At 34.0% G+C, this 26,259-nt stretch overlaps 1 protein-coding gene across 1 annotated transcript in view; it reads left to right on the top strand.

The window, feature by feature from the left end:
- The window catches only part of SPARC (secreted protein, acidic, cysteine-rich), a 40,688-nt gene extending 17,873 nt beyond the window's left edge, over positions 1 to 22,815 (top strand). Inside the window, exons 2-9 of the mRNA XM_089639335.1 lie at positions 15,779 to 15,862; positions 15,999 to 16,130; positions 16,550 to 16,640; positions 16,728 to 16,843; positions 17,877 to 18,023; positions 19,020 to 19,222; positions 20,676 to 20,823; positions 22,606 to 22,815. Of these exons, the coding sequence (XP_089495461.1) occupies positions 15,791 to 15,862; positions 15,999 to 16,130; positions 16,550 to 16,640; positions 16,728 to 16,843; positions 17,877 to 18,023; positions 19,020 to 19,222; positions 20,676 to 20,823; positions 22,606 to 22,656 (960 nt within the window). The 5' untranslated portion in view covers positions 15,779 to 15,790 and the 3' untranslated portion in view covers positions 22,657 to 22,815. The remainder of the gene's footprint in view (positions 1 to 15,778; positions 15,863 to 15,998; positions 16,131 to 16,549; positions 16,641 to 16,727; positions 16,844 to 17,876; positions 18,024 to 19,019; positions 19,223 to 20,675; positions 20,824 to 22,605) is intronic.
- Positions 22,816 to 26,259: the final 3,444 nt, after the last annotated feature.

The following is a 26,259-nucleotide window of genomic DNA, read 5'->3' as shown; positions in this document are numbered from 1 at the left end:
TAAGATTAATAAATTACTTGAACATTTGTAAAACAAAAGACAAAAGAGAAGCAAACGTAGAAATGGAAGAAAACGTTTCCGGATCCACTGATGAATCCCTAACGCTCAGACGAAGTACAAGACTTCGAACTGATGTGAGATAATGATGGACGCCACATTATCTCATCTTAACGAGGAAGGTGTTATGTACCTTTCTAATACTTGTACAACCTTTGAACCTATTATGCTTCATTCACTATCTATTATTTGTCCGTCGCACCAATGCATATCAAAATCAACATTTTGATTGTCGCCATATCTCTTGTCTATTGTAAATTTCCATGTTTACTATTAATTGACTTTATTTACCACACTAGTTAAATACAAGATTACTATAAGATGCATTACGCTCTGTTTCAAGGCAGATTCATTCTAGATTTCAGTTTGGAAACATTTCACTTAGAGACATTTAACTCTGTAAAAACTCTACTATATAATATGTAACCATAAACAATTGTAAGACTTACAAATAAAATTATAAAACCGTGTTAAGTGTTTTCATCAATAGAATCCATAACAGTAGGTTTTAAACTCAGAAATTGGTCCGTAAAAAGATAGCATATTGCATCACATTGTGGTATAGCTTCATTGATTGTGGTTTATCGATGAGATCATTAATGCATTTCCTTCACGCAGAGTTTACAGTATTCACACAAGCGCCTAAAATGCAGATGCATATAGGTCTTAGATAGGGTTGTCATTATTTTTCAATAGATTTTTCTGTCTTTTTCCAAAACAATAACCTCTGTTAATATGGAGCTTATTTGGGATTGACAAATTGTTTTATTACAATTTACTTACATTACGTTGTAACTAGTGTAACTACTTACTTATCTTCCACTTTCTTCTTAATTTTTATGTTAGATCTTGGCTTTATAATGGATGATAAACTAGATTTTACGCCCCCGTTCAACTTGTGAATAAGGGTATGAAAACCTTAGGAATATATTTAAGAGGAAGCTACGAGCCAAAAATGTGTTTTATTTTATATATTTTTTTTTTATATTAACTCCACACAGGAGGCCCTGAAGAAAATAATTTCCTTCAGGGCCTATGTCATCTTTGGGGATGCTGTGTGGAGGGTCTTTTTGTGGAGAGGAAGGTGTGAACATGGGTCTTGAAGAGTCCCATGTTGTAGGAGGGAGGAAACACAGAGGCCGGCAGTTCGTTCCACAGCCGAGCTGTTGAACTTAAGAACGAATCGTAGAAGCGACCCTTTCTCATGTGACAAATGTCAACTGTGTACAAATGTTGGGCGCGCGTTTGGCGTGTATCCCGACTACGCACCGGTGCCAAAGGGATCAATGACGCTAGTTCCTCAGAGCATCTTCCATTGTAATACCGATAGAACAAGGACAGCATACCTACCTGACGCCTGTGCTCTAAAGATTGCAGTCCGTTTGTTAAGATTGGGGAATCTATCAAACGGACCGCCCGTTTTTGCACAGAGTCAAGGGTTTTTTTCAGGTATTTTGGGGCTCCGGACCAGAGATGGCTGCCGAATTCGACAGTAGGGCGCACTTGCGATTTGTACAGGGTCAGCAGTTGTGTACTATTAAAGTATCTGCGGGCCCTGTACAGTACGCCCAGCTTCTGAGAGGTATATTTAGGTAATATTATGTTATGATTATTTAGGTTATATTCTTGGTAAGCCTTATTTCGGCACGAATGTAGGTAAAAGGAATTAAAATCGATGGGCAAATAGACTCAAGAAACGCTCGATTTAAAGCGCAAAAGTGGTTTTTATTTATTTTGTAAACAATTTTATAAGAACGCAAAAAAGTTAATCAAGGGAAACTGTCACAGATAATCTTAGCCATTATATTGCATTTTTTAAAAGTTGTTTAATTTATGCGTTTATACATTTCTATTTAATAAATACATTATTGAGTATTTTTTACATTTATATTTTACATTGAGTAAATAAATTTTGTATGTGAATTCTACTCGAGGGAAACGATAGAAAAAGCTTCAATTTATCTAAAGCATATTTTTTCGTATTCATAATGTAAACCAATTAATTATAAAGATCAATCGAAAATCACTATTTAGCATTAAGCTTCGCCTTACGAACAATTAAAAACTATGGAACAGTAAACATCACTAGTTAGAAGCTAAATAGAACTTAACCCCACAGTTTGGTCGTCCTTCTACAAAATTCATAATCATAATGTTAATTTCTACGTTTCTTAAACTTTAAACTTAAAATCCCTTTAAATCACACATATAAGCTGTCATTAATGAATATTTTGAATATTCCAACTTCAGAAAACAGAAAAAAAATAAACGACCTAACCTTTTTATTAAAATTGTTCTCTAAATTCGATTGTTGTGAACTCCTGCATTTAATAAAACCTGTACCTGTACGAACAACTAGATAAACAACAAATATACACCTCATTCCAAATATATTTTGTATTACCAGTACAACGTTTACACAATTTTGGTAACAAGAATTTAAATTTGACAATAATTTGAACTCGGCAAACTTCAAACGCCGATGTGCGAACTATTTCTACCTAGTTTATAAATTATCGTTAAAGTTATGTTACTTATTAATATTTTTTTTTGGAATAACTTAATGAGTATAACCTCAAAATGGAAAATTGAATCATATAAGACAATGTTTGCGACTCTTCAACAAAAATTTAAAACAAAAAAATCAGAAAACAATATTCGGTCGCGACTAGAAATTGAACCCAGAAAAGTCAATAGATGTCGCACATTAAAATAAAAATGGATATATATGTATTTTAGACAATATCTCGATTGCATTTGAGTGCATTGCATTGCATTTTTAAAGTGGAAAATACTCTCAGTATCGCCCTGGTGTAAGACCGCCATTCAGAATTGAAAAGTTGCTTGAAATGGCTTTGGCCGTGTTTGGTTACAGGATCTGAATAGCCAGGTACTTTACCACCTTACTCTTCTCCATCTCCTTCCCCTCCTCGTTAGATTCAGCCTCACAACGTACCCCAATAGGGAATGTTATAGTCTCACTGGCTCCAGACAATTGGACGCAGTTATTCGGTTGTACGTAAAAATAAAAAATAAAATTGTTCGGGAAGAATCTTACATAAAGATAGTAGCGAATACAAATATGCGTTAAGAAAATGAAGATAATGTTGGTAGTTCTTAGACGAAATATGATAGAATAATAATACGTGTTTTATCATCTTCTTTTTTTTGTAAAAAACAGATATAATGATATTCTGACTGGGATCTCCAGTGCTGAGGATTTCATTTACATATTATTAAAATTTAGAAGTATTGATAATATAAAGTAATTATTAAAATATTAAATAGTGTTTTTTCTGAAATAATTATAAATATTTAAAATGCTTTTTTTAATAGCTGACCAAAGGGGATAGGGTCAAATAAGTTCTGTGGTAAAGCAAAGCCCCGGAAAAGCTGATGTCCTGGGTTCAATTCCTAGATGCGACGGAATCTTTTTTCTGACTTTTCTGTTTCAAATTTTTGTTTGATAGCCTCTAATACTGTATTTAGTGATTATTTATTTATAATTTAAGCTACTCGTATTTTGTCAACTCTTTATACTGCTTTGGTGTAATGAAATAAATAAATATTATTACGTATAGCAACAATCACATAAACAGTAGTTTATTCTTGGTTCTATTTTGTAGAACTGTTTTCTATTGCTAATCTAATAATTATAATTTTAATGGTTGTGGAGACTGGCGTGTGTCAAAGTGTGGATGCTGTATAATTTTGTGATTCCTCTCCTTTTGGACCCGGAACGTACTATTTATAGTATCGGTTGACGGATGACAACCCTTGTACTGTCGCAACTTGCCGTGAATGCATTTATAGGAAGACGTTTTATTGACTGTAACAAGAACTAGCTATAGAACTATGCGCATGTGCTTCGAGTACTTCAGCTGTAAAGTTTAATAAACCACATCGAAATAGATTCCATGCCAACGCTCTTAATCTTTAAACTTTACTGGCTGATGCTATTTATGGCGAAGTAGGTCTTCCAGGAAATTTCGTATTTTACTGTAACATTTACATTTCATAATGCAGGGTTGTCAAACCAGATTGATGCAGTTTTACATATGAAAATTTTGAGTCTTAGTTACTTTTTTTGGATATAATAAAGTCTTCTGTTCGTAACCTGTGGGATACTCAGTATACTCACCCTTATTACGGAAGTTGTGACACTGGTGGGAATGGAAGATGAAGATTGAAATATGTGCACTGTATTTCAAACTTCCCAGAAAGGTTGTCCCAACCGTTTGGAGTCAGTGAGACCATGGCATCCCCACTTATTGGGATAAGTTGTGAGGTTGAAGTTAGTTGGAAAGGGATGGAGATGAGGAAGTACCTGGCTATTCAAATATGGTCATTAAACACGGCTAAAGACATTTAAAGAAACGTTTCAATTCTGAGTGACGGTCTTATACCAGGGCGATACTGTATCTTCCACACTAAAGCCATTTTAAGACGTTTTTAAAGTGGCCTCTCCCCCGTGCAATAAGTATCTATTACTTTGGAAGGAAGGACAAATATATACAATATATACATACTATCCAGTTTTGCTCATGACCAAAGAAGACCCCGCATTCCGAATGTCTACCGGCATACTTCCATCGATATAACGCATGCTTTCACTTAACACACTTTTAACCTAAAAAACGTTATTTTGAAGATAACCTATTTTCAGATTCCAAGTTAAAAAATTAATTACATGAAATTCCCTCGTAAAAAAAAAAATTAATAGTCTGCTATGAAAATTTAAAAAACACATCTGGTTCTAAAATCATACTGTTTTTTTAAATCCTACTTAAATCAGATTTCGAGAAATGTTTAGAGTGGTTTTTTTATTAAATACTTTCACAACAATCGCTTACGCTTATTCATTATAATCGTTTTTTTTAATGTTAGCGCGCTCCCTCTATCATTCGTATATGATCCCCCTTTCAAACCATCTTCAGTAATATTCTTATTCTTTTTTCATGTAAAAAGAAATATGAACGTATTCACAATAAGACTTTATAATAAGTTCTGTTATTATATCATTATTGGCCAGTTGTTTCACAGAACTTGAATAGAACCTGCACAGAACTTGAAAATCAACTTTGAAATTGTTCAAATTTTGTGAAACAACCCGTCCTTAATTTCTGTATGTAACAATTTGTAACCACTCTGTACTTGCTGCATTCATTTCAAAAATAATTTGTTAACATGTATAAAGTATATCAATGTATCCTTATAAAAATGCGCTGCCCTTTAAACTGTGAATTGAGTTTAATTAATTGAGGACGCGAGGGAGATAAGTCGAATGAAAACAGAACGCCGACTGTTCACTTCAGTTTATAATTTACACAGTAACTTCCTCCGATTACTTCCGTTCATAGTGCTATGAATGTGATATTTATATATCGGTATCTTTTGAAGTAAAGTAGGTACTTGCTCATAAAAATACCATTACTCATATATTTGATTAAGAATTGAATGGCACAGTTACTTTCATAGTTCCCAGCTTTCCTGTTATTCTGTTACGTTCAACTCAGTATTTGTAGATTGTTAATTTTTTCGCAAGAGTACAAATGGTTATCATTAATTCTTGCCCTTGAAAGTTTGTCTGCGAAACCATTTGAAAGCTTTTTCCTTTGATCGAACATCTATACACTGTGTCTGGAAACATTTAGTATAATTACAAAAAGAAAAATGGTGAATCCAAAAAAAATCGATCTGAAAAATACGTTTTTGTTTTAAACTTTTTCAATATCTAACACTTTTGGAGCCGGGTCTACTCCTCGATGCATTTTATAATACAGTTAACATCTCTAACCCGTTAAAAAAAAGTAAAAAAAAAACATGTATTTTCACCTTAGAAATTTTAACTTTGGACTTGATTTACTCGAAAATAAAAGCTGAAATCAAAAAAGTTATACCACAAATCGATTCAAAATTTGATGTATATTCACCAGTTCTCCTCTTGTACCACTAGTTTCCGGACACCATGTATGGCATCCCCTTATTATTTAACCCTTTTATACTCTATTTATAATACTTGCAATCAATTCTTAAGCTGCATTTGATGATAACATTACGACTCGTCTGTAGATTTCAATATATTTTGAATAAAATGCCCCTGATGCGGGAACGAACCTAAAACCTAATGACTTGACTGGAAGTCAGATGCTTGGATCATCATTCTACGAAGGTCGTCAAATTATGTGGGTTATCATCGTATATATGTGTTGACCCAAATATTGGAATTAAATGTAATATCTTTAAATTGATTACACTTCTGATCTTTGTCAGAATTCAGAGTGAGAGGCTCAAATGATTTAGCAGACATTTTTGTCGGACTATATGTTTTATCTACAGCGGAAGCACGATTCCTTGTAATAAATGCCAGTTAATATTATAAACAATGATGCAAACGTTTCACACCATCTGGACTTCAAATCAAATAATGAAATGATGATTATGAATACAAATGACAAAGAGTTACTTTGTTTTGAAATGGCAACCGTGTTTGATATTTGATAGAAGTCTTTGATGTTGACTCGCCACATCATTTTGTTAAATCTTCTCTTTTTCTTGTGGCCTTCGTTCCTACAAATATTGTAAAATGGGGCGTCAAAAAGATGCCGGGAGCTTTTTAACCTCTAATGAGAACAGTTCTTAAGCATTAAATTTGTTTAATGTTTACAAACTTTTGTTTTTAATTTTTAACCAGCGCAGTCCAGTTAAAAATCACGGCGTAGTCTGAATTGTTGACAAATAAGTTCTAATTGTAAAAATAACACAATAAAAATAATTTTCTATTAAAATATTGCATTATAGGTAGGTACTTTATCACTTGTCTGAATTCTTCATAAAATCAGTTCCAAATTTTTAAATGACACTTAAATTGAAAGCAAATTTGAGTTCATTGAACCAGAGATCCGCGGGACGCATATACAAACGAAATTGGTATTTTTGTTGACAAATAATCTACAAAATGGCTAAAAAAAACCTTATTAATTTAATTAATCTATTTCTACTGTGGTAGCACGGAATATTATTTAAATATAAGGACATTTAGCATTTCTCGTGTCTTGTTCATGTAAGTCATAGAATGAAGAATAACACTAGATGCGTCTTCCAAAAAAATTTGGATGGAAACAAAAAATGTTCCATTTAGCCCAATGTCTCAGCGTTCCGTCTCACTTACACTCGCCTGACATCGTAGATCTCCAATCCATTTTAACACTTGCTATTGTTTCTCGGTCTGCACAGATAGACTGAGCCACAGCAACGCGTAGCGGGGTACATCTAGTGTAGAATAAACTTAAAAATATCCGACCTTACCTTTACTACCGATACAATATATACCTACCGTTGAAAATTAATTTTCAAAAAAGAATCCGGACTAATTTTTCACTGTTAAATGAACATTCCAAAGTTCCACAGCTCATGATGGAACCATTACGAGCTGAAAATAATTGATATATAACTATAGGTATATGAAACAAATAGTTTGCTTAAGGCGATGCACTACGTAGTAATGCAAAATCATGTGTTTTTGGTTTGAAAATTTGGTCGCCTAGAAATATTTCAGATGCTTTAATTAAATACTGCGAGTTGAATACATCCTGGCCTTTGAAATAATCGAGTATTTTTTAGATAAGTCTTTTTATAAGCCCGGACAAAAATAATGTATAAGGCCTATGAAAACTGCTTTAAAGTTCAAAATCTCCTACTTACGAACCCATTTTCGGTTATGGTTTTATTGAATAATGTGTCAAATTGAGTTATTTATAAAATGATCGAAAAACATTAAATATTTGTGCCTGAACATCCACAAAATAAAATAAAAGGCACTTTTTAGCCATGTTTTTTTCTTGGGTAAATCAAAACAGGTGGATGGTGTTAAGCGGGAATTTAAGCCTTATCGCCATCTACGTAAGGTGTGTTATTGATAGCGGCTCGTTTCAAAATATTACACGACGTAGTGCATCTCCTTAACTATTTTTAAATACGCAGTATCTAAAATGTCAATCACCAATCAATCTCCAAAATCAAAGATCGAGTAATAATTTTATTGATTCAAGTTTTCTTCGCAGTAGGTCCTCTGTAAGATGGACCACCATGCATGTAACTGATTTATATATACAGTACATTATTATACTGTACTAAAGTCCAGAACATTACATATTATTATTTATGAAATCGAGAGGCAGTTAAATACATTCTCAGAAGCACGGGGTTCATTGAAAAGGTCAACTGAATATTTCAGTATTCGGCGAAGGTTATCTTGCAACATTCAGCAATGAAACATCGTTGGATTGATAAAAAATGTATCAATTTCAGCAGCAATGTAATTTATTAAATTATTTGATGCCATTTATTCATTAAATGATCGGCGCTACGTTCAGTTTGCGGCAAGCTTTCTGAAAATGCAATAAAATTGTCATTAATAGCTGGCAATTACCTCAATGTGACTAACTAACCATCATGCCGATTCCCCGCAGGGGTAGGCAGAGAGAACTGAGCGCCAAACAAGTCGGTCTTGATTTGATACACGCTCTTCGCCTTATTCATATTCATACATCAGTGTCTGATTCACTTGATCATATCATGTCTTTCTCGGACGTCTCCGACTTCTTTTACTATTCACATTAGTGTTATATATTCTCCCAGCACTCCTTTCTTCGTTCATTTGCTCTTCATGTCCAAACGATCTGAGCGTCCCTTTATTAATCTTACTCATTACGCTTGCATCAGCCTTGCACTCTTTGCGGATCTCCACATTTTTTACACACTCATACATGGTTTAACCACACATACGCCTCAGGGATTTCATTCCAACAGCATTCAGTCTACTTTCATCCTTTCTCTGTCAGTTCCATGCCTCACTTCCATACATCTGAGCGTCATTTTCGTCCTACTCGTTCAGGTCTTATTAAAAATATTGATACCTATTATTACAAGGCGATAAAGCATAAAATCCGCATTCATTTATATGCCTCTGTTTATCTATCCAGCGGATAAAGTTGCCAGTTAGAAGCTTAAAGTTAGTTATCTCAAGTTATCTGCCGCGTTATTTATGGAACCTAAAATAAATAAACAGCGACGAATTTCAAGATTCACCATCCGAGACGCTGCATCCGCGTTTTGGGATTTATTTTACACTAACTCGACACTGACATTTGTTATTTTTTTTTTTTTTTTTTTTTTTTTTTTTTTTTTTTTTTTTTTTTAAATGTTTATTGTTTATTGTTGTTGTTATACGCCCATAGGGGCTTTTATTACATATTTTGGGATGCTGTATGGAGGTTTTTGAAGTGAAACTTCTTTACGCGCGTTATGCATTTTCGAGGACCGGATTAAAACCGACTCATGACCGTCACGAAAAACGCGGATCATTTCAGGTCTAGAGGCAGAGCGTTCGACACTCGTTATGCAGGACCCGGGTTCGAATCCAATATTTTTATAACTTTTAATTTTTTTTATCACATGCTATTTATAAATATGTCAATATTAGGAATCTAGTTAAACGTTCATTTGTTAACAACACGCCTATAAATAAATTTATGCTTTTTAATAATATGAAATGAAAAGAGAGAGAGAAGAATACTAAAAGTTTCACTTCCGTCGTGCATAGGCTTGCCACACACTGTATTTTTTTTAAGGAAAGGAAGTTGTAGGAAAGTAAAAGGTATAAAGGTTGGAGAGGAATCTAGGATCGGTGTGTCCAAGAGTGACGGATATACGTATTTATCAGTTCCATGATAATTCATCAAAATGAAAAATAAACACACCTTTAAAAAGTGATGAGTCATTAAAAGTGATGAAACAAAAACTAGGTTAAATAGCTATTCAACCTAGTTTTTGTTTCATCACTTTTCATGACTTTATATCACTTTTTGTAGTTGTGTTGAAATGTCATGAAATTTTTAGAACAGTTCAGAACATCCCGGAACTACGCGTTCATTAGATTAGCCCTGTCTAGTTAAATTTATTTTAAAAATAACGCCACGTAGCGTACGTCACAAATATGGAGATGAACTTAACAACCCAACTCTGTTTAAACTCCTTGTACAAGCGTTCAAACTCGTAAGCGAAACCACGGAGAATTTGTTGTCAGAGGTGTTGTAATATGGACATAATTCAAATTTAAATATTTGGAACTCGGTTATTTATGTGATTGAAAAAATGAACTTGCCCAGCATAGCTGAGAAGCAAAATAGACCAACAAAAGGTAAAACGCAATGCACAGTGCCCATTTCGCATTGCGACATAATGCGTGGGCCTTTTCATAAATGTGCATGTGAACCAAACCAAAATTGTGTTGAGGTTATTTTTAAATGAATATGCCGTGTCTAGTTTTTAAATGAATATGGCGTTCATACATTTCTATTGAAAAAAAAACTTCTCATAAGTTTTTCAAATCAACTAAAAACATCAATTAGGAAATAAAAACGGGATTTGATATATTTTGCATGGTTTTTCGATAATTTTGATTGATTTTTTTACTAACAGCCTTTCAGGAAGTGTTGTGGCTGATCATCAGCTGTATCAAAAGCATTAGAGAGATCTAAAAAGATTGAGATACATTGACTAAGATTCTGATAGTTAAGTTTGAAGTTGGATTTTTGATGAGATACCCGGTCACCGAATATATCCTTCCTACTGCGGCGCAAGGAGGTGGATCATGGGTCGAGAGACCAGTTGGGAGAGGTGTAATGGTCTCCCCAAACCATCTGGTGGGTATGCGCATCTTGAACACACCTCATCCCATGAACAGCTAAATCACGAAACGCAGCGAACCTCTTGGGGTGACCTATGGCAGAGGTGTTGGTCATCCAGTAAATGGTTCCCGGGGCGGCGGTACCCAAACCAGCCTACCAAATTGATAAACATTTACACGACAAATAATATAACCTACCCTTTAGGACAGTTTAGCAAACAATCGGCCATTTTTGCAACGTCAGCATAATATGATTCTTATTATCTTAATTTTTGTGTAACAAATAAAGATAATGATATCCTCACTGTTTAACTCCCTAATTAAAATTTAGTAGCATGAATAATATGAAGTAATTATTGCGTGTTTTTTTTTTGAAACATTAAAAATACTAATACAATACTTTATCAAAAACACGTCAGCACAGGTTCCATTAGTGAGGTGTCCACGAAAAACTATATTAATATATGACTCATTTACAGTAGGTACTAGAAGGACGTCCACTTCTCAATAAATTCCAAATAATTAAATGTTTTTGAACGAATCCGAAAGCTGTTTTTGAATGACGATGAAATACACTTACAAATTTTATTATTAGAAATACATAATAGTTTTTTTTTCAATGAACATAATTTTTTTTAAATAGCTCAATACACTGGACTAAAATTTACTGATTAAAAACGCCTATTTTATTACTTCAATGTAAACCTATCTGTAATTTCATATAAACATAGTTAATAATAAAATTTAAGATTTTCACGGCCAGAAGCATTTTTATTATTTGTTTTTGGGGTGTTATGCCGTGTTGCGCTAACTCATTCTTTAGCCAACGTTTCGGACTACGTTACAGTATCCATCATCAGGGCAGATGTGTGATTAAGATGGAGTTAGCGCAACACGGCATAACACCCCAAAACAAAAAACAAAAATTTATAATAAAATCACAATTTTTTTCTTAAATTGCGGTCGAAACGTTCGGTTTGATAGAAGTGTAAATTTTAATTATTCTTTGGTTAACTTCTATATTTGAATATAAAGCTTGGTGTTATCTCTTTTTAACACTGTTTAGTTCATACTTCTAACTACGAGGGTAAGGGAGACAACGATTTCTATGAGACCATATGAGTTGTTCAAAAAATTGACTCTACACTTGTTCCCAAAACTTGCATGTACAACTTTAAACTATGTCTAAACCTTATTATTTATAGCATCAGGCATAGTTAAGTACAGATTGTTTCACAGAATTCGAAAAAATCATAACAATTGCAAGTTCTGTGAAAATTCTGTTTTTATATAATTATGTGCCAGTTGCTTCACAGAACTGAAATTATAACAGAACTTGAAAAGGACTTTCACAGAATTTGAAAATTAACTACGAAATTTGATGAATTGTTACAATCCAACAACCGATCCTTCTGTGTTAGATGAACATCTTATTCCCCTCTAAAATATATTAGTCACGTTACTAAAGCTCATCTGGTAATATGAATTCGTGTTATGCTTTTGATTAAAGTAGGAATGTCAGATTACATCATTGTGTGCGTGCCTCTTTTGATAGAAGTCTTCATTAGAATGCAGATACAAAATTATGATATCACTTATTGGATAGAGTTGTATTTGATGCCACTATATATGAAAATAAACTTCACTGTAGATAAGACGACAAAGAGTGGTAGATACTCTCAGTATCGCCCTGGTGAAAGACCTCCATTCCTAATAAAAAATTCCTAGAAATAGCTTTTGCAGAGTTAGTTGACTATATCTTAATAGACTTTTCAATCTTCTTCTTCCCATATCCTTTCCTTCCCTACTTTCTGGAACCTCTCAACATTCATCCCCAATTGGGAATTCCATAGTCCCCCTTGCTCCGGACAGTTGGGATTTTTAAGGCGAAGCACTACGTCGTGTAATATTTTGAAACGAGCCGTTATCAATAACAGACCTTACGTAGATGGCGATAAGGCTTAAATTCCCGCTTAACACCATCCACCTGTTTTGATTTATGCAAGAAAAAAACATGGCCAAAAAGTGCCTTTTATTTTATTTTGTGGATGTTCAGGCACAAATATTTAAATGTTTTTCGATCATTTTATAAACAACTAAATTTGACACATTATGTAATAAAGCCATAACCGAAAATGGGTTCGTAAGTAGGAGATTTTTAACTTTAAAGCAGTTTTCATAGGCCTTATACATTATTTTTTCTGGGCTTATAAAAAGACTTATATAAAAAATACTCGATTATTTCAAAGGCCAGGATGTATTCAACTCGCAGTATTTAATTTAAGCATCTGAAAAATTTCTAGGCGACCAAATTTTCAAAGCAAAAACACATGATTTTGCATTACTACGTAGTGCATCGCCTTAAATGCGAACCGCAGAAGAATATCAACTACTCCCAATCATCTGGAGCCAGTGAGACTATTGCATCCCCAATCGGGGTATGTTGTGAGGCAGAAGGTAGTGGGGAAGAGAAAGGTGGGTTATTCAGATTTGGTCCCCAAACACGGCTAAAGCTATTTCAAGCAACGTTTCAATTCTGAATGGTGGTCTTACACCAGGGCGATACTAAGCGTATCTTCCACTCTGGAACATGCTGCAAATATACTACATATTATTTTCAATGAGTTAATTGTGAAAAAACACAGAAAAACAAATAAAATTTACTTGCTCACGCCGAGATTTGAACTCGCAACCTCCAGCTTGCTAGTTTATTTTTTTATTTTATTTATTAAAAGTATACAATACAGAATATAGTATATTATATAAAGCATTGTACTCCCAGGAGTTAATAAACTCATTGCAACATCCCTACCCCTCGACTACGGAGGCCGTCAAATTTTCTACCAATTTATCCCAAAACGTGGTCACATAAAATATTTTTACAATACTTTTGAAGCGCAGACACGTGAAAAAGCACGGTGTGTTGTAACTGTAGGATTTGTGAAGCTGAAATTATTTATTAAACAAATATTTGCATCATGATCATTTCTAGAGGTCATTGAACCGAAGTTACACAGAAACAACAAAAATAGCGTTTTAAGTGAGTTGAAATTTCTTCAGTGTTTTAAGTTGATTTGTTCTACCGCTGATTCCAATAAATTCAGCCAAAAGCTTGAAAACAATCCCTTAAATAGAAAATCAAAGTTTATCCCCAGACTTATTTCTGAAATAACTTTCAGCTTGTATAGCTTCAACGGAGCCAAAGAACTAAGTGGACTTAATTGATTTTACGATCGTGTATATTTTTAGCTGCACTTTGAAAATTGAAATCTATCATAAATAACCATTGTTAATTTAGTAAAATTTTTACAAAACCTCAATATTTTTATTATCAAATTGTTTTTATATATTTTTTTTGAATAATCTAATCACTAAAACCTCCAATTTATACGTTATATGTATATACAAAGATACGGTCGAATCTGGGACTTGAATCCAGAACTTTTACCTTGCCAGGCGCTACTCTACGAACTGCGCTAATGGGACCTTATTTCCTTCCGTCATATTTAACTGACTATTCTGTTTTACATTTTTAAATCAATCAAATTGTAAATATTAAATTTTGAGGTTATACTCAATAAGTTATTCCAAAACAAAAAAAAATCATTCTAGACTTGCAGAAAAGTCAATAGATGTCGTGCATTAAAATAATAAATAGGATATTTTTATCAAATACACTATTACATTGCATTTAGTTTATTAATAATTAATTATTTTCGTCGGAATTTTATTTTGTTGAAATTACATTCTATATATTTTTCTTCGTCTTACAATACCTATTATCGGACATTGTTCCGTTCCTTCCCATCTTTTTAAAATTCACGTTGTTGACTCCCCAGATTGTACATTCTGTGGTCTAGAAGTGGGAACTTTAGATCACATATTTTTTGGTTGTCCCTCTCTAAACAAATATCCTCTCTTCTATCAAGCCTTAATCTAAAATTGCTTCCCCTCCATTCAACATCTCATCTCGTCTAAATCTGAAGTCGACTCCAATTTTCATTATAATTTTGAAATTTGCCTATTTAAATAAAATTAATATTTAAATTCACCTTTCATTTCTCAATAATTTTAAATGATGGCCAAGAACACCCTTGAAGGGTGAAAGCCAGAAATAATGGAAAAAAAATACCTTTTATAAATAACATAACATTTTTAGTGTCCTACAGTTGAGCTTCTAGCATTGATGATAATATACAGTCTCGGTAATGAACAATATTTTTTACATTTCAGAGTTATCCAGTAATGTTGGCCTCACTGGGTGGCTTACCCGTGCTGAGGCCTACAATATATTTAAGTGGAAAGGGTGAAAATATTAAATAAAACACACCTCGTTTGAAATAGGGAAAAAATCACATGACAAATGCTTTAGTTTCATTTAAAGATACACTCTGAATTTTTTCATTCCTATAACATATTAAATAACAGAACAAAACGTGTTTTTATTAATTTTCAAAGCTTTGCGGTTTTTTTATATCAAGGGAATTTCATATAATTTCGGCATAACAAGTGTATAGATATTATTTATTAATTTAAATATACATATACGCCTAAAAAGGCTTTTTTTTAGATGAATAATAAAACAATCCCGCACTACCTTTAAAAACATATGGTAGCCCATTCTTCTACAGGGTTGTAAAGCGTACATTATCTATAATGAAATATAATATAATATTTTCAATTATATATTATCTCCATTGAATTATCTAGTTTTATATTTTACGGAAGGAATAAACAAATAAAAAAGACAAATGCAATTGTATCAATATCATTGCGCTACATAACAATGTGCGATTTGACCTCCCACACAACTCCACTCCACCGGTTGCCATAGCCATTTGTCTCCAGTCCAAATAACATCCCATCCCACTTCAATCTTCTTCCACAGTGTCACCTCATCCTCGATCTGCCTCTAGGTCAACAAGTTACAATTTTTGTCCACTTTTGAGACCAATCTTACGATGGGTTCAATATATTTAATTACTTTTTAAATCAATAAACAAGTTAATAAATTGCTCATCCTTATTTCAGGAAAAAGCCAAGATGCGTGCGAAACTGGTGCTAGTAGCCGTGCTACTGGCTGCGCTGGTTTTAGATGCTTCGGCAGCTGAGAAGGTAAATAACTTAACTCTCATCACTATTTGGTACAAGTCTGACCATTCAAACATTACACTACTATGAATAATTAAAATTAAACCGAAAAATCTTACTTTAGTCCAAAAAAATCCATTCCTTAATTAATGAATTTCAGCTCAGAAAGAAGGGGAAAGGTAGGAAGCATATGAGGACTACAGAATCACCAGATTTAACAGACACGGAGGAGCAGGAGATGGTGCTGCAGCAATTGGAAGATTCGGAGAGGAACGATGAATCCAAATACGAGGTAAAAAACAAGATTAAAAAATATGATCCTATGAATAGGTTAAATGATCGGTGCGATTTGAAATATTCAATTGCGCTGTTCTGGAAGGCGAAGGAAAATGCACTTACTCATCGCAGTCAGTCTTCAGTTTACCGACTTGTATAATATAAGACACGCGACCATTTTTAATTCCAATAAATCCATTTTATCTTTCAGCTTTTCTTCCAGTGAGTATATATAGTCCAACTCATATTTCAGATTTAGTTAATATACTTAAGAACTTACTACTAAAGATACTTGAAGGTTCATATTTTTGAGATTGTTGTAACATTTCAACGGAATCTAACTAAAAAACAAACCATCACTGAATCTGTTGCATAGTATTTGCTGATAAAGGCCTGGAGAATGAAAGTAAAATAATTCTTAATTCTTGTTTACAGGCGGGAGAACGTCTTCGTTTGAAGGAGATGGCCAGAGAAGTTGAAGAAGGAATAGTTCACAAGAAACCTGACACCAATGAACTCTTTGAAGGTAACGCGACAACTGATAAAATATTGTAGTATTTTTTGACTATAGATGATAATTATTTTAGACTAATGAGATGAATTACTTTTCTAGATGCCTGCACCAAGATCCACTGTAGTGCTGGACGCATCTGTGAATTGACTGAAGAGGGAGAAGCTGAATGCATCTGCATCAGGGAGTGCCCTCACGAAATCGATGACAGGAGGAAGGTCAGCTTGCTCTATCATCATACACTAAGACCAACCTTTTAGTTTTATGTGCCTAAAAAGTTTTTAACTATCTAGTACATAATCTCTCTATTGAAACTTTCGGTGGGTGCAGTAATGTCGTCGTCAATAATTGTCACGTTTATTTTGACACTGTATCCAACCGTTGTTATTTGCTGATTGGTTTTAATACCCGGCTTCGCCCGAGGTGTAATTTATTTTTGGCGAAATTCTTTGATCAAACGAAAAATATTGAAACAATTGTTTTGTGTCTTGTCTTATTTTAAAAAGTTTTAATATCCAAACCCCCCATATCTTTTGCTAGAATTTAAAATCTGAGCTTAATTTGCGTTAGTCAAAAAAAATTAGAGAAAGCTACGCAAACGTCATGATGGAAAGCTAAGCGTTCAAGAGTTTTTATTGCTTCAGAAAAAAAAGACTTCCGGTTTATACTAACGATGAGTTTGTGGTCTCGATTCCCTACTCATTTTAGTTAAGCCTATATTTTTTTTTCACCGACTCATTTATAGGTTTAACTTTGAGTTAAAAAGATTTCGATGCGGCCATACAACGAGACGTGATGACCATTATTGTGTGTGGGATAAAATTTTTATCTCTCCTTTTATTTATAGCGGAAGAATCACTATAAACATGAGCGCTATCAACATTAACTTCCCATTGTGTTGAAGCATACGATAAAATGTTTTCATGGAAGAAATGATGTCATTTCCTACTGTATTAAGTCCTGTTGGAAAATCTGCAGTTCTATATAAATTATGGACATACCTTAGTAATTAAAATGTTTTTTTTTGGCTTCAATTTGTCTTATTTCAGATTGAAACTTTGTAAATCCATGTTTAAAATTGGTTTGATAAGAAAAGCATTCTTGTTGAAACTAAGGTGAAACATGATAAAGGCTACATAAAATCCAATAGTATAAAGCACGACCCTAATGAAAATCGAAGGTTTTTTACTCAGTCTCAAATCCACAATTTGAGAATTATTGATATACCTTATTGAAGAACTTGTATTACAGGTGTGCACCAACCACAACGAGACCTGGGATTCTGACTGCGAAGTCCACCGTCACAGGTGTCTCTGCATGACCGGGCAGGAAGGATGCAGGGGAAGCCAGTACAGCCACGTCCAAGTGGACTACTATGGACAGTGCCGTGAGATGCCCGTAAGTATACCAATAAACTCTTTAATTTTTTTCTCTGAGATCCTTTCACAATTTTTATCACCCAGGCTAGATAACAAGTCTCTGTTGAAAAATTCCGTTGCTGCTCACCAAGCACTGCACTAACTCCAGGATAGAATCGTAGCTATGACAAAATTTGAAGTAAACTCCATGGATGACAAATGTAATTCATATATTTGTATAGGTAAGAAATAGTAAGAGATCTGGGTATCACATTCACCCTAGGCCCGTTTTCGTTCCCATCTCCAAGATCCCTTCTATGGTGCGCCTCACTTACGGTCCAGTTTCCTACATAAGAAAACACCATCTTTGAGAATCTTTCCGGAATGTATCTAAGATGTAATACCAACATCAGGCTTCTCCATGCAACTTAGCTATCAGTATTACCCAATTTTACTGACTGTCAAAGAATAATTATTCAGAAAATTTTTTCGGCAATGGACTATTTTGATATCTAATGTATGGTTTGGGGTCTGCAATCTGCATAAAAGGAAAAAATATGGATATGCTTATAAATTTTTACATATTTTTTTTTATCGAGGATAACAGAAACAAATTCATATTAACAATTATTTGTTGTAATTATAACAGTAATACAATTACTTTCTGATAACAGAATTGCTGTCAAGGCTTTTTCCAAGGCACCGAAATTTTTAAATAACTTCTTAATGCAATTCGTAGGGAAGGAATAACTTTATTGTGGTTATCACAAATTCACAACACACCTAATTTTTGCTCTTCTTTTATTTTCACTTGGAGCATGCACTTCTTAACGACTTATATGAACCAATAATCCTTTTTGAATAGCTAGGCATGTCCCTAACTTCTTTTTACACTGATTAGTTCCTTTCCCGTTTTTTCAGCCTTGAAACAATCTCCAAACCACGAGCTATAGCACTGGCTCATAGCAGTTCGAATTTGTAAAAATATAATGACAAAAGTTTTGGTTAATTTAAAAACTTTACTATTTTGTTCCAGGAATGCTCGGTCGATGAGATGGCCGACTTTCCCCGTCGCATGCGCGACTGGCTGTTCAACATCATGCGCGACCTGGCAGACAGGAAAGAGCTGTCCGACTACTACCTGAAGATGGAGCGTGAAGCCGAGAGCAACCTGACCCGCCGCTGGACTAACGCCGCCATCTGGAAGTGGTGCGACCTGGATGCCCTGGACAACGACAGGTAAGATCCAAAAAACAATTGACCAAAAGATGGATTCACTTATCGAGAAATTTGCTTATTTAAACTTTCCAAAATTGCTTCTTCATGACCTAGAAGTTATACTAGATTCTAGGTCTTCATGAGGCCTCCCTCAAATGTCTCCAGTTTGGTTGATTCTTGACAACTCTCACCTATCCTCTGTGTAGCCGGCAGTTTTCTTTTGGTCTTCAGCCAATTTCGTAATGACAGATTTCCTGTCGATAACTGACGTTACACTAGTTTCCAAAATTTACCATTATAACTTTTTAACCTTCTTTGCAAGCCTTCTGGTGTTATGTTTTGCATATTGATCTCCTTCAAAAGTCTTGTTTTATAGATTTTTAGCGATCAAGCTGATAGTTCACCGTCTCTTTCTCGTAAGCCTATCTCGTCTGTGGCGAAATTTTTTTTCTTTTCCGCATATCACTCAAGTTTTAATTATGGAGGTAATGTCGGCTACCCGAGTAATTGCTTAGCATTTTATTAGTCTCTCTTTTTCCAGACTCTTTGCATAGCTCCTTTCGTGATGGCAATTTTCGCCATAGCGTTCTTGATGAGGATTCATGTTTTGTGCCTCAAAGTGCGTGAGTCACACTTTAAAGTGTATTAGATACCTAAACACCTTCGTGCGTTCACGCAAGGGCGCCCGGGTTATTGTGGTGAGGTTTGTCTAGGTCTTGGCGGTGGATACGTTTGCTCACCTTCTACGTGGTGGGTCGGATCGGGAGAAAAGGGTTGAGGGAGACCCTTTGACCTCTCCAGCCGGAATCTCTCGACCCATCGCCTTGCACCGCAGTTGGAAGGATGGATTAATACGTCCGCCTCTCCTGGATACATTGAACTCCAGATTCCTAGAACTTCCTCTCCTTCCTTTCCCTAAAAAGACCCACCACACACCATCCCCAAATATGACATAGGCAATGAGGGATTTTTTTCCTCGTGGACTCCTGTGTGGAGCTATTATAAAAAAGGTATCATTTGTATTTTGGGGATGGTATTGTTTACTAACTGTAGCTCCATACAATAAAGAACAACCCAAGCAATGCCACATGGATGTATATCGTGATCCAAAGATCGGGCCTTAATTTCCAATACTAAAACTGTGTGTCACCATGATTACGAAATTCGTGTAAAATGTCAGGTAGATGTAGGTGAGATAGAGCGCGTGCTAAATGGTCTAGAACCAAAAGTAATAAGTCAGTGGTGACATTTGTTTCTATTCAAATTTGTATGGAAGACACCTAGTTTTCTTCTTTATTCTATGTGTAGCCCGCAAAAAAGTTCGTCATCTCTCAGTATCGCTTGTCCTTAAAATGATATTCAATTTTAACAGTTTTACTAATTAGACAGAATCCAACACTCTCTATGGGTGTCATATTGATTATTTTGTATACCTGATTGCACCTACTTATTTCACTGAGCAATGACTTTTCAGGTTCGTCTCCCGTCACGAGCTGTTCCCAATCAGGGCCCCCCTGATGTCCCTGGAGCACTGCATCGGCCCCTTCCTCAACAGCTGCGACTCAGATGATGACCACCGCATCACGCTCATCGAATGGGGCAAGTGCCTGCAGTTGGATGATGTAAGAACAATATTTTTAACTATAACTTCAGATAATTTAAAACTCGTCTTATGGTGTGTAAGCAAATACCCTATAATACAGGATTTTCCAATTAGAGGTGTTATTTTGAATAGCTCGCCATTTCGGTAGATGTTACTTTTGAAGAATTATTTAATACTTTAAATATATTCATATACAGGGTTTTCCAATAAGAGGTGTTATTTTGATATTCAATCGTAAAAGATCAATGGTTTCGTTGCTTGTGTGGCACGTAGCGCTATCTTGTTGAAAGTAAACGTTATTCAGATCAATACTATCCAATTCAGGCCATGAAAAATCATTAATCATTTCTCGATAGCGCAATCCATTCACCGTAAATGTTGCTCCAGCCTCATTTTCGAAAAAGTAAGGTCCAATGACTCTACCGGACCACAAACCACACCAAACAGTCACACGCTGAGGATAGAGAGGCTTTTCAACAATAACTCTTGGGATTTCCGAGCCCTAGATGCGACAATTTTCCTTGTTGACGAAGCCACCGAGGTGGAAATGGGCCTCATCACTCAAGATGATTTGCATTTGATTAACTCAAGTGAATTTTAATGCGTTGTTGAAGCGTATATTGTTCCATTTTTATTAATGGCGTAAGTTTCTACTTGTCAAATGTTAAAAAATGACAGCTTCAAAAGTAACATCTAACGAAATAGCGGGCTATTCAAAATAACACCTCTTATTGGAAAACCTGTATAATGTTAATTTCAAATATATTTTTGTGTAGTAATATTAATAATTATTATTTTCAAATTTTTTTGTAATATTTCCCACAACTATTAGCCACTTTAATTTTTTTTTTTTGCAATTCTTCGTGAATATTTTTCTTGATGAGTCATGAAAGTTATCAAATTATGTTTGTATTTTTGATACATTAGTTTCAATTTCGAAAATGAAATTTAAAATTATTTTCTGTTAAAATGCTATATGGGTAGGTACTTTATAGCTTGTCTGAATTCTTAACACAACCGGTTCATGTTTTGAAAGTGAGATTTAAATCCGAAAGAAATCCGAATTCATTGAATCAGAGTTACAATCACTTACACACAGACCCACAACCAAAATTAGAAAGTTTGATGACATTTCATTTGAGCGGAATATAAAGACAAAAAACAAATTCCAATAGGAAATCCAATTAGACAATTCATTAAACAGTAAATTCCAATACACTATTCCTTTGTATTTTTTCATTAGATTCTTCATTTTCATACAATTCCATTAGATAATGTATTTAATAGATTTTTTGACCTCAAAAAAGAACAAAAAAAACACAAACTATAATATATATACATGTGTGTGTGTAAGTAAATTTACAGGTGCCATTTACATATATGATAGTTATTGACAGTCATACTACAATATAGAAAGCAGAAAGAAAAGAAAAATTAAAATATTATACGTAAACAAGACATAGGCACAAACAATATATATTAGAGAAAAGTTAGTGAAAAAAGATACAAAAACAAAACCTGTTTGCAGTAACCTCATTAAAATATGCACTGCAGAAATGATTAATTAGTTTAGCTGTTTACTTCAACAGAGGCATATTAAAAACATCAGCTAACAAAGCATAAGGGTTACCAATGGTGTGTAATATATTTATGACAGAACAACAATAACACAAAGTAGGGAACCTTGATCTAATGGTAGGAACATGAAAGTGAATCAACATGTGATCAGTATACTCTCACATGAATTTGTAATCATCTGTTTGCTCGAAATTAGTAAGACTAATAGTTTTTTTTCTTACAGGACGATCTGGATCACAGATGTGATGACTTAAATGAAGCAAACGGCGAATAAGGAGCAGAAAAACTTTATATATAGTTTATAGATATTTTTTTAGTTTCCCTTTGAAAGGATTGGAGCTGTAATCATAATTTCATAAAAAACGCATTTATTTTTTGTCACTAATTTTTTAAACTAATAAATTGAATTTTGAATTCAAATTCTTCCATTTAAGCACTGCCATATTAATATGATTGAAATGTTAACTAAAATAAGAGGTTTACTATGTAAAACAGCACCTGTAGTACGTAGTACGACACTGTATTTTTATAAATAAACTTTAGGAAAAATATGTATTTTTTCAATGAGATATAAACACGGTTAAATTAGAAACTGAAACAATCTTCTCAAACGGGAAGCGGTTGGGACTCTTGTAACCGGACCCAGTGATACAATGAAATTCCCAATTGTTATGGGGTGGAGAGGAGATGGGGTAGAGGAAGAAGGGAAAGCAACTGCCCTATTCAGATTTGGTCACCAAACACGGCCAAATGTTTGATAATTATTAAAAGATAATCAAACCGGTAAGTAAAATTGTCATGTAAGGTAAGACTATCGACTGAAATAAGAACTTATATCTAAGTTCCAGACTATTAAAGGTTTTACATATAATACTGGTTGGCAAAAGAATCGGCGAGATTGTGGTTTGCGTCTAGGATTTTAGTAAGGAGCTTCCCCGTCTGTGGCGCTATACTCTAATTTATAAATCGCATAATTAAAGCACATCATTATTATAATGATTGGTCGGCATTATGCTTAGGCTAGCACATTGCTACTATCAATTTTCACCAGAATATACTATTGTCACGTAAACTGAAAGGGAGCAGAACACTCCAGAGAAATTAGGTATAATCAAGAAAGAAAGAAATAAATTGGTGAAAATTAAAAAAAAATAACAATATGAATGCAAAGCCAACTATCGAAAACTCGTAGAACAAGAGGAAAACTGGTGAATCTATCACATTTGGATAATTTAGATTAGATAATTTTTTGATTTGAGCTTTCGTTTTCGAGTAAATCGAATACGAAGTTACAATTTATTAAGTCAAATTTGAAAAAAAAAATCGGTCGCTAGGGGGTTAATATCAGCTTTTTCATGTTTTAAAAATGCGTTGAAGCATAGATACGTCTGCAAAAGTTTTATTAATGCTTTAGTTTAAGACAAAAGTGGAAGAAAGTAAAAAAGTTTTGGGTTTTCTATAAATATGATTTACATTCAATAGTTTCTCGCTTGCACTAATATTTTCTGTACAATGTGCATAAACTTGAAATTTTTTAAAAACGTTTATGACGTGCAGGTGGGATAACAGTAAAATAGCAAATATGTGTACGACATGGATCGATGTATGCATGTGAATGAAGCAAGGAATGTGTACAAATACAGAGTTGTGTGGTATTCATTAATCTAAAATGGTGTGTACATTAGATATTAAATTATAACAATTTGGTGAAATTCGTCACGGAATGTCCATTTTCGGGAAAGTTCACTAAACTGATTGCATGCATGCTCTATTCCAGTTCGTGTTGTCTGGGCTAACGCTAAGTAATGAAACTTATCGAGATTTTAAGGCCAGTTGATACTCTGCTACCTGCAAAGCTCACCTGTGTCAAAAAAGGATATTTATCTTTGTGGTGATACGGAAAACTCGAACGTATTTTGTGATTACACTGAGAAAACTTTCACAAATAGGTATAACATCTTCTTTTTTTTTTTTTTTTAATGAGTTTTTTTATTCACAATGTACATTTGTTACGTATAAATTTTTTATAAAATTAGCGACCGGTTTCGACACGTCCGTGTCATTAACTAGCTATTTTAAAACAAAATTTTTAAGTGCAGAAATATGGGGTTTTATTTAGTTTGGTTCTTTGGTGGGAGGGGATTTGAGGGAGGGGGAGGGGGTTGAGAGGGAAGTGGAGGGAGGAGTCAAAATAACGGGGAACATTGTCAATAGAGGTGATTTGCAAGGTGCTATTATTTTATTTACTATATTAATGCTTGAATTAATTTTTTTGTTGATTTCTAATGTTTCTAATGCGCACAAATTAAAATATTTATTAATGTTAGAATGTTTAAACTTAGTTTTATCCCGGTTGAAGCTATGGCCTGTCTCTATCAAATGATTAGCGAACTCGGAGAAATTATTATTTTTTAAACATTTTATAAAAAATGTATACGTAACAAATGTACATTGTGAATAAAAAAACTCATTAAAAACAAAAAATGTCTAGAAATTGTTACATAGTGAATGCCAAAGAAATACAAAAAAAAAAAAAAAATAACATCTTCTGTTAATTTATAAAAATATCTGGTAATTTTTTTTGTTTTCCTGTTAAAAATGGGACTGCAGGCCCATAACGAATGAAATGAAAGAGTTTGTAACAAAGTATCAGTCAAAAGCAAATGTTTTATAAGCAAATGAATACGTGTTCATAAAAGTACTGATATTGATACTGACATACGTGTATTGTAGCATTCCTTCATGATTCTATTCGGAAAAGAACAAGTGTTCTCGATTTATTCTGAATGACTATATTTTATCAGGAACTTAGCATGCTGTCATTTTCTTAATAGGATCATTTTTCTCCATATATTATGAAATCGAATAGTTTCATTCCCCGGGATGTAAAAATTATAATACCTTCCTTCATGAATTGAGAGAGGGAGTTAGGGGAGTGACTAAATGATGAAAACTATATATTATTTCGAAACTGAAATTATTTTGATTTGCGCATTACTAAACTATGATGTTATAAGACATCAGACGTGTCAACACTTTTTCACTCTACCACAAAACAAGCAAGGTCACTATTTCGTATTTTATTTAGAAGCTTTTTCGACAGTGAATACACAATCTCAAGAAGTGTAATCTATAACAATTTGAAAAAAATCTGAGGTTGCATATTGACGTGAGACTGTTCGACTCCTGGGCCAGACAGAATGTCTAGTCATTGTAAAAAATTCTTAGGTACGTCTGACGTATGGAACTTACCCGAGGTTCATGCCCTTGAGGCAACAAACAGATGTTCTAGCACAACATAGCATGACACGAGAAATAGCACCGTTGAATAACTATTTTGAAACAGTGGATGTATTTAATTCCTCTTTAGGACTTTTTTGTATATTTATCTTCCCAGATGTTAAGAGTAATAGAATGAGAAGAATGTGCTGTAAATGGATTAATAATTTGTCACACAGTACTAAAAAAATAAAAGTAAGGAAAATTCCAACCATTCTCCTCCCCATCTCCTTCCTTTGAGTGTATTCCCTTATAGCCTCACAACATACCACCGGTGGAAATACCATAGTCCCCACTGGCTCCAGACATTTGGAAGCAGTTACTATTGTATTGTATACATTTTTTAAGTTTTTTAGAAGTCAGACTATGGCTCCGTACTTTACTGAAGAATTATGCTGATGTCAGTGGCCGCCTGTCTACCACGTCATTCCTTCCGAGGTGTGGAGAAATGACAACACGTCGATTGCGTAGTTTTCACTGACATAATAATATCTACTACCAAACTACATAATTACACGATCTAAAATTATATAGTAAAATATCCTTACCCTACCTCTACTGCTGATGAGTTTTGTCATCCTTTGAACTCCAATATTTA

Source organism: Hesperophylax consimilis, chromosome 14 (genome assembly GCF_061612785.1).
Source record: "Hesperophylax consimilis isolate HC1 chromosome 14, BYU_Hcon_1.0, whole genome shotgun sequence".
NCBI lineage: Eukaryota > Metazoa > Arthropoda > Insecta > Trichoptera > Limnephilidae > Hesperophylax > Hesperophylax consimilis.
Note: the sequence above shows the minus strand (reverse complement) of the source record. Positions and strands in the feature narration are given on the sequence as shown.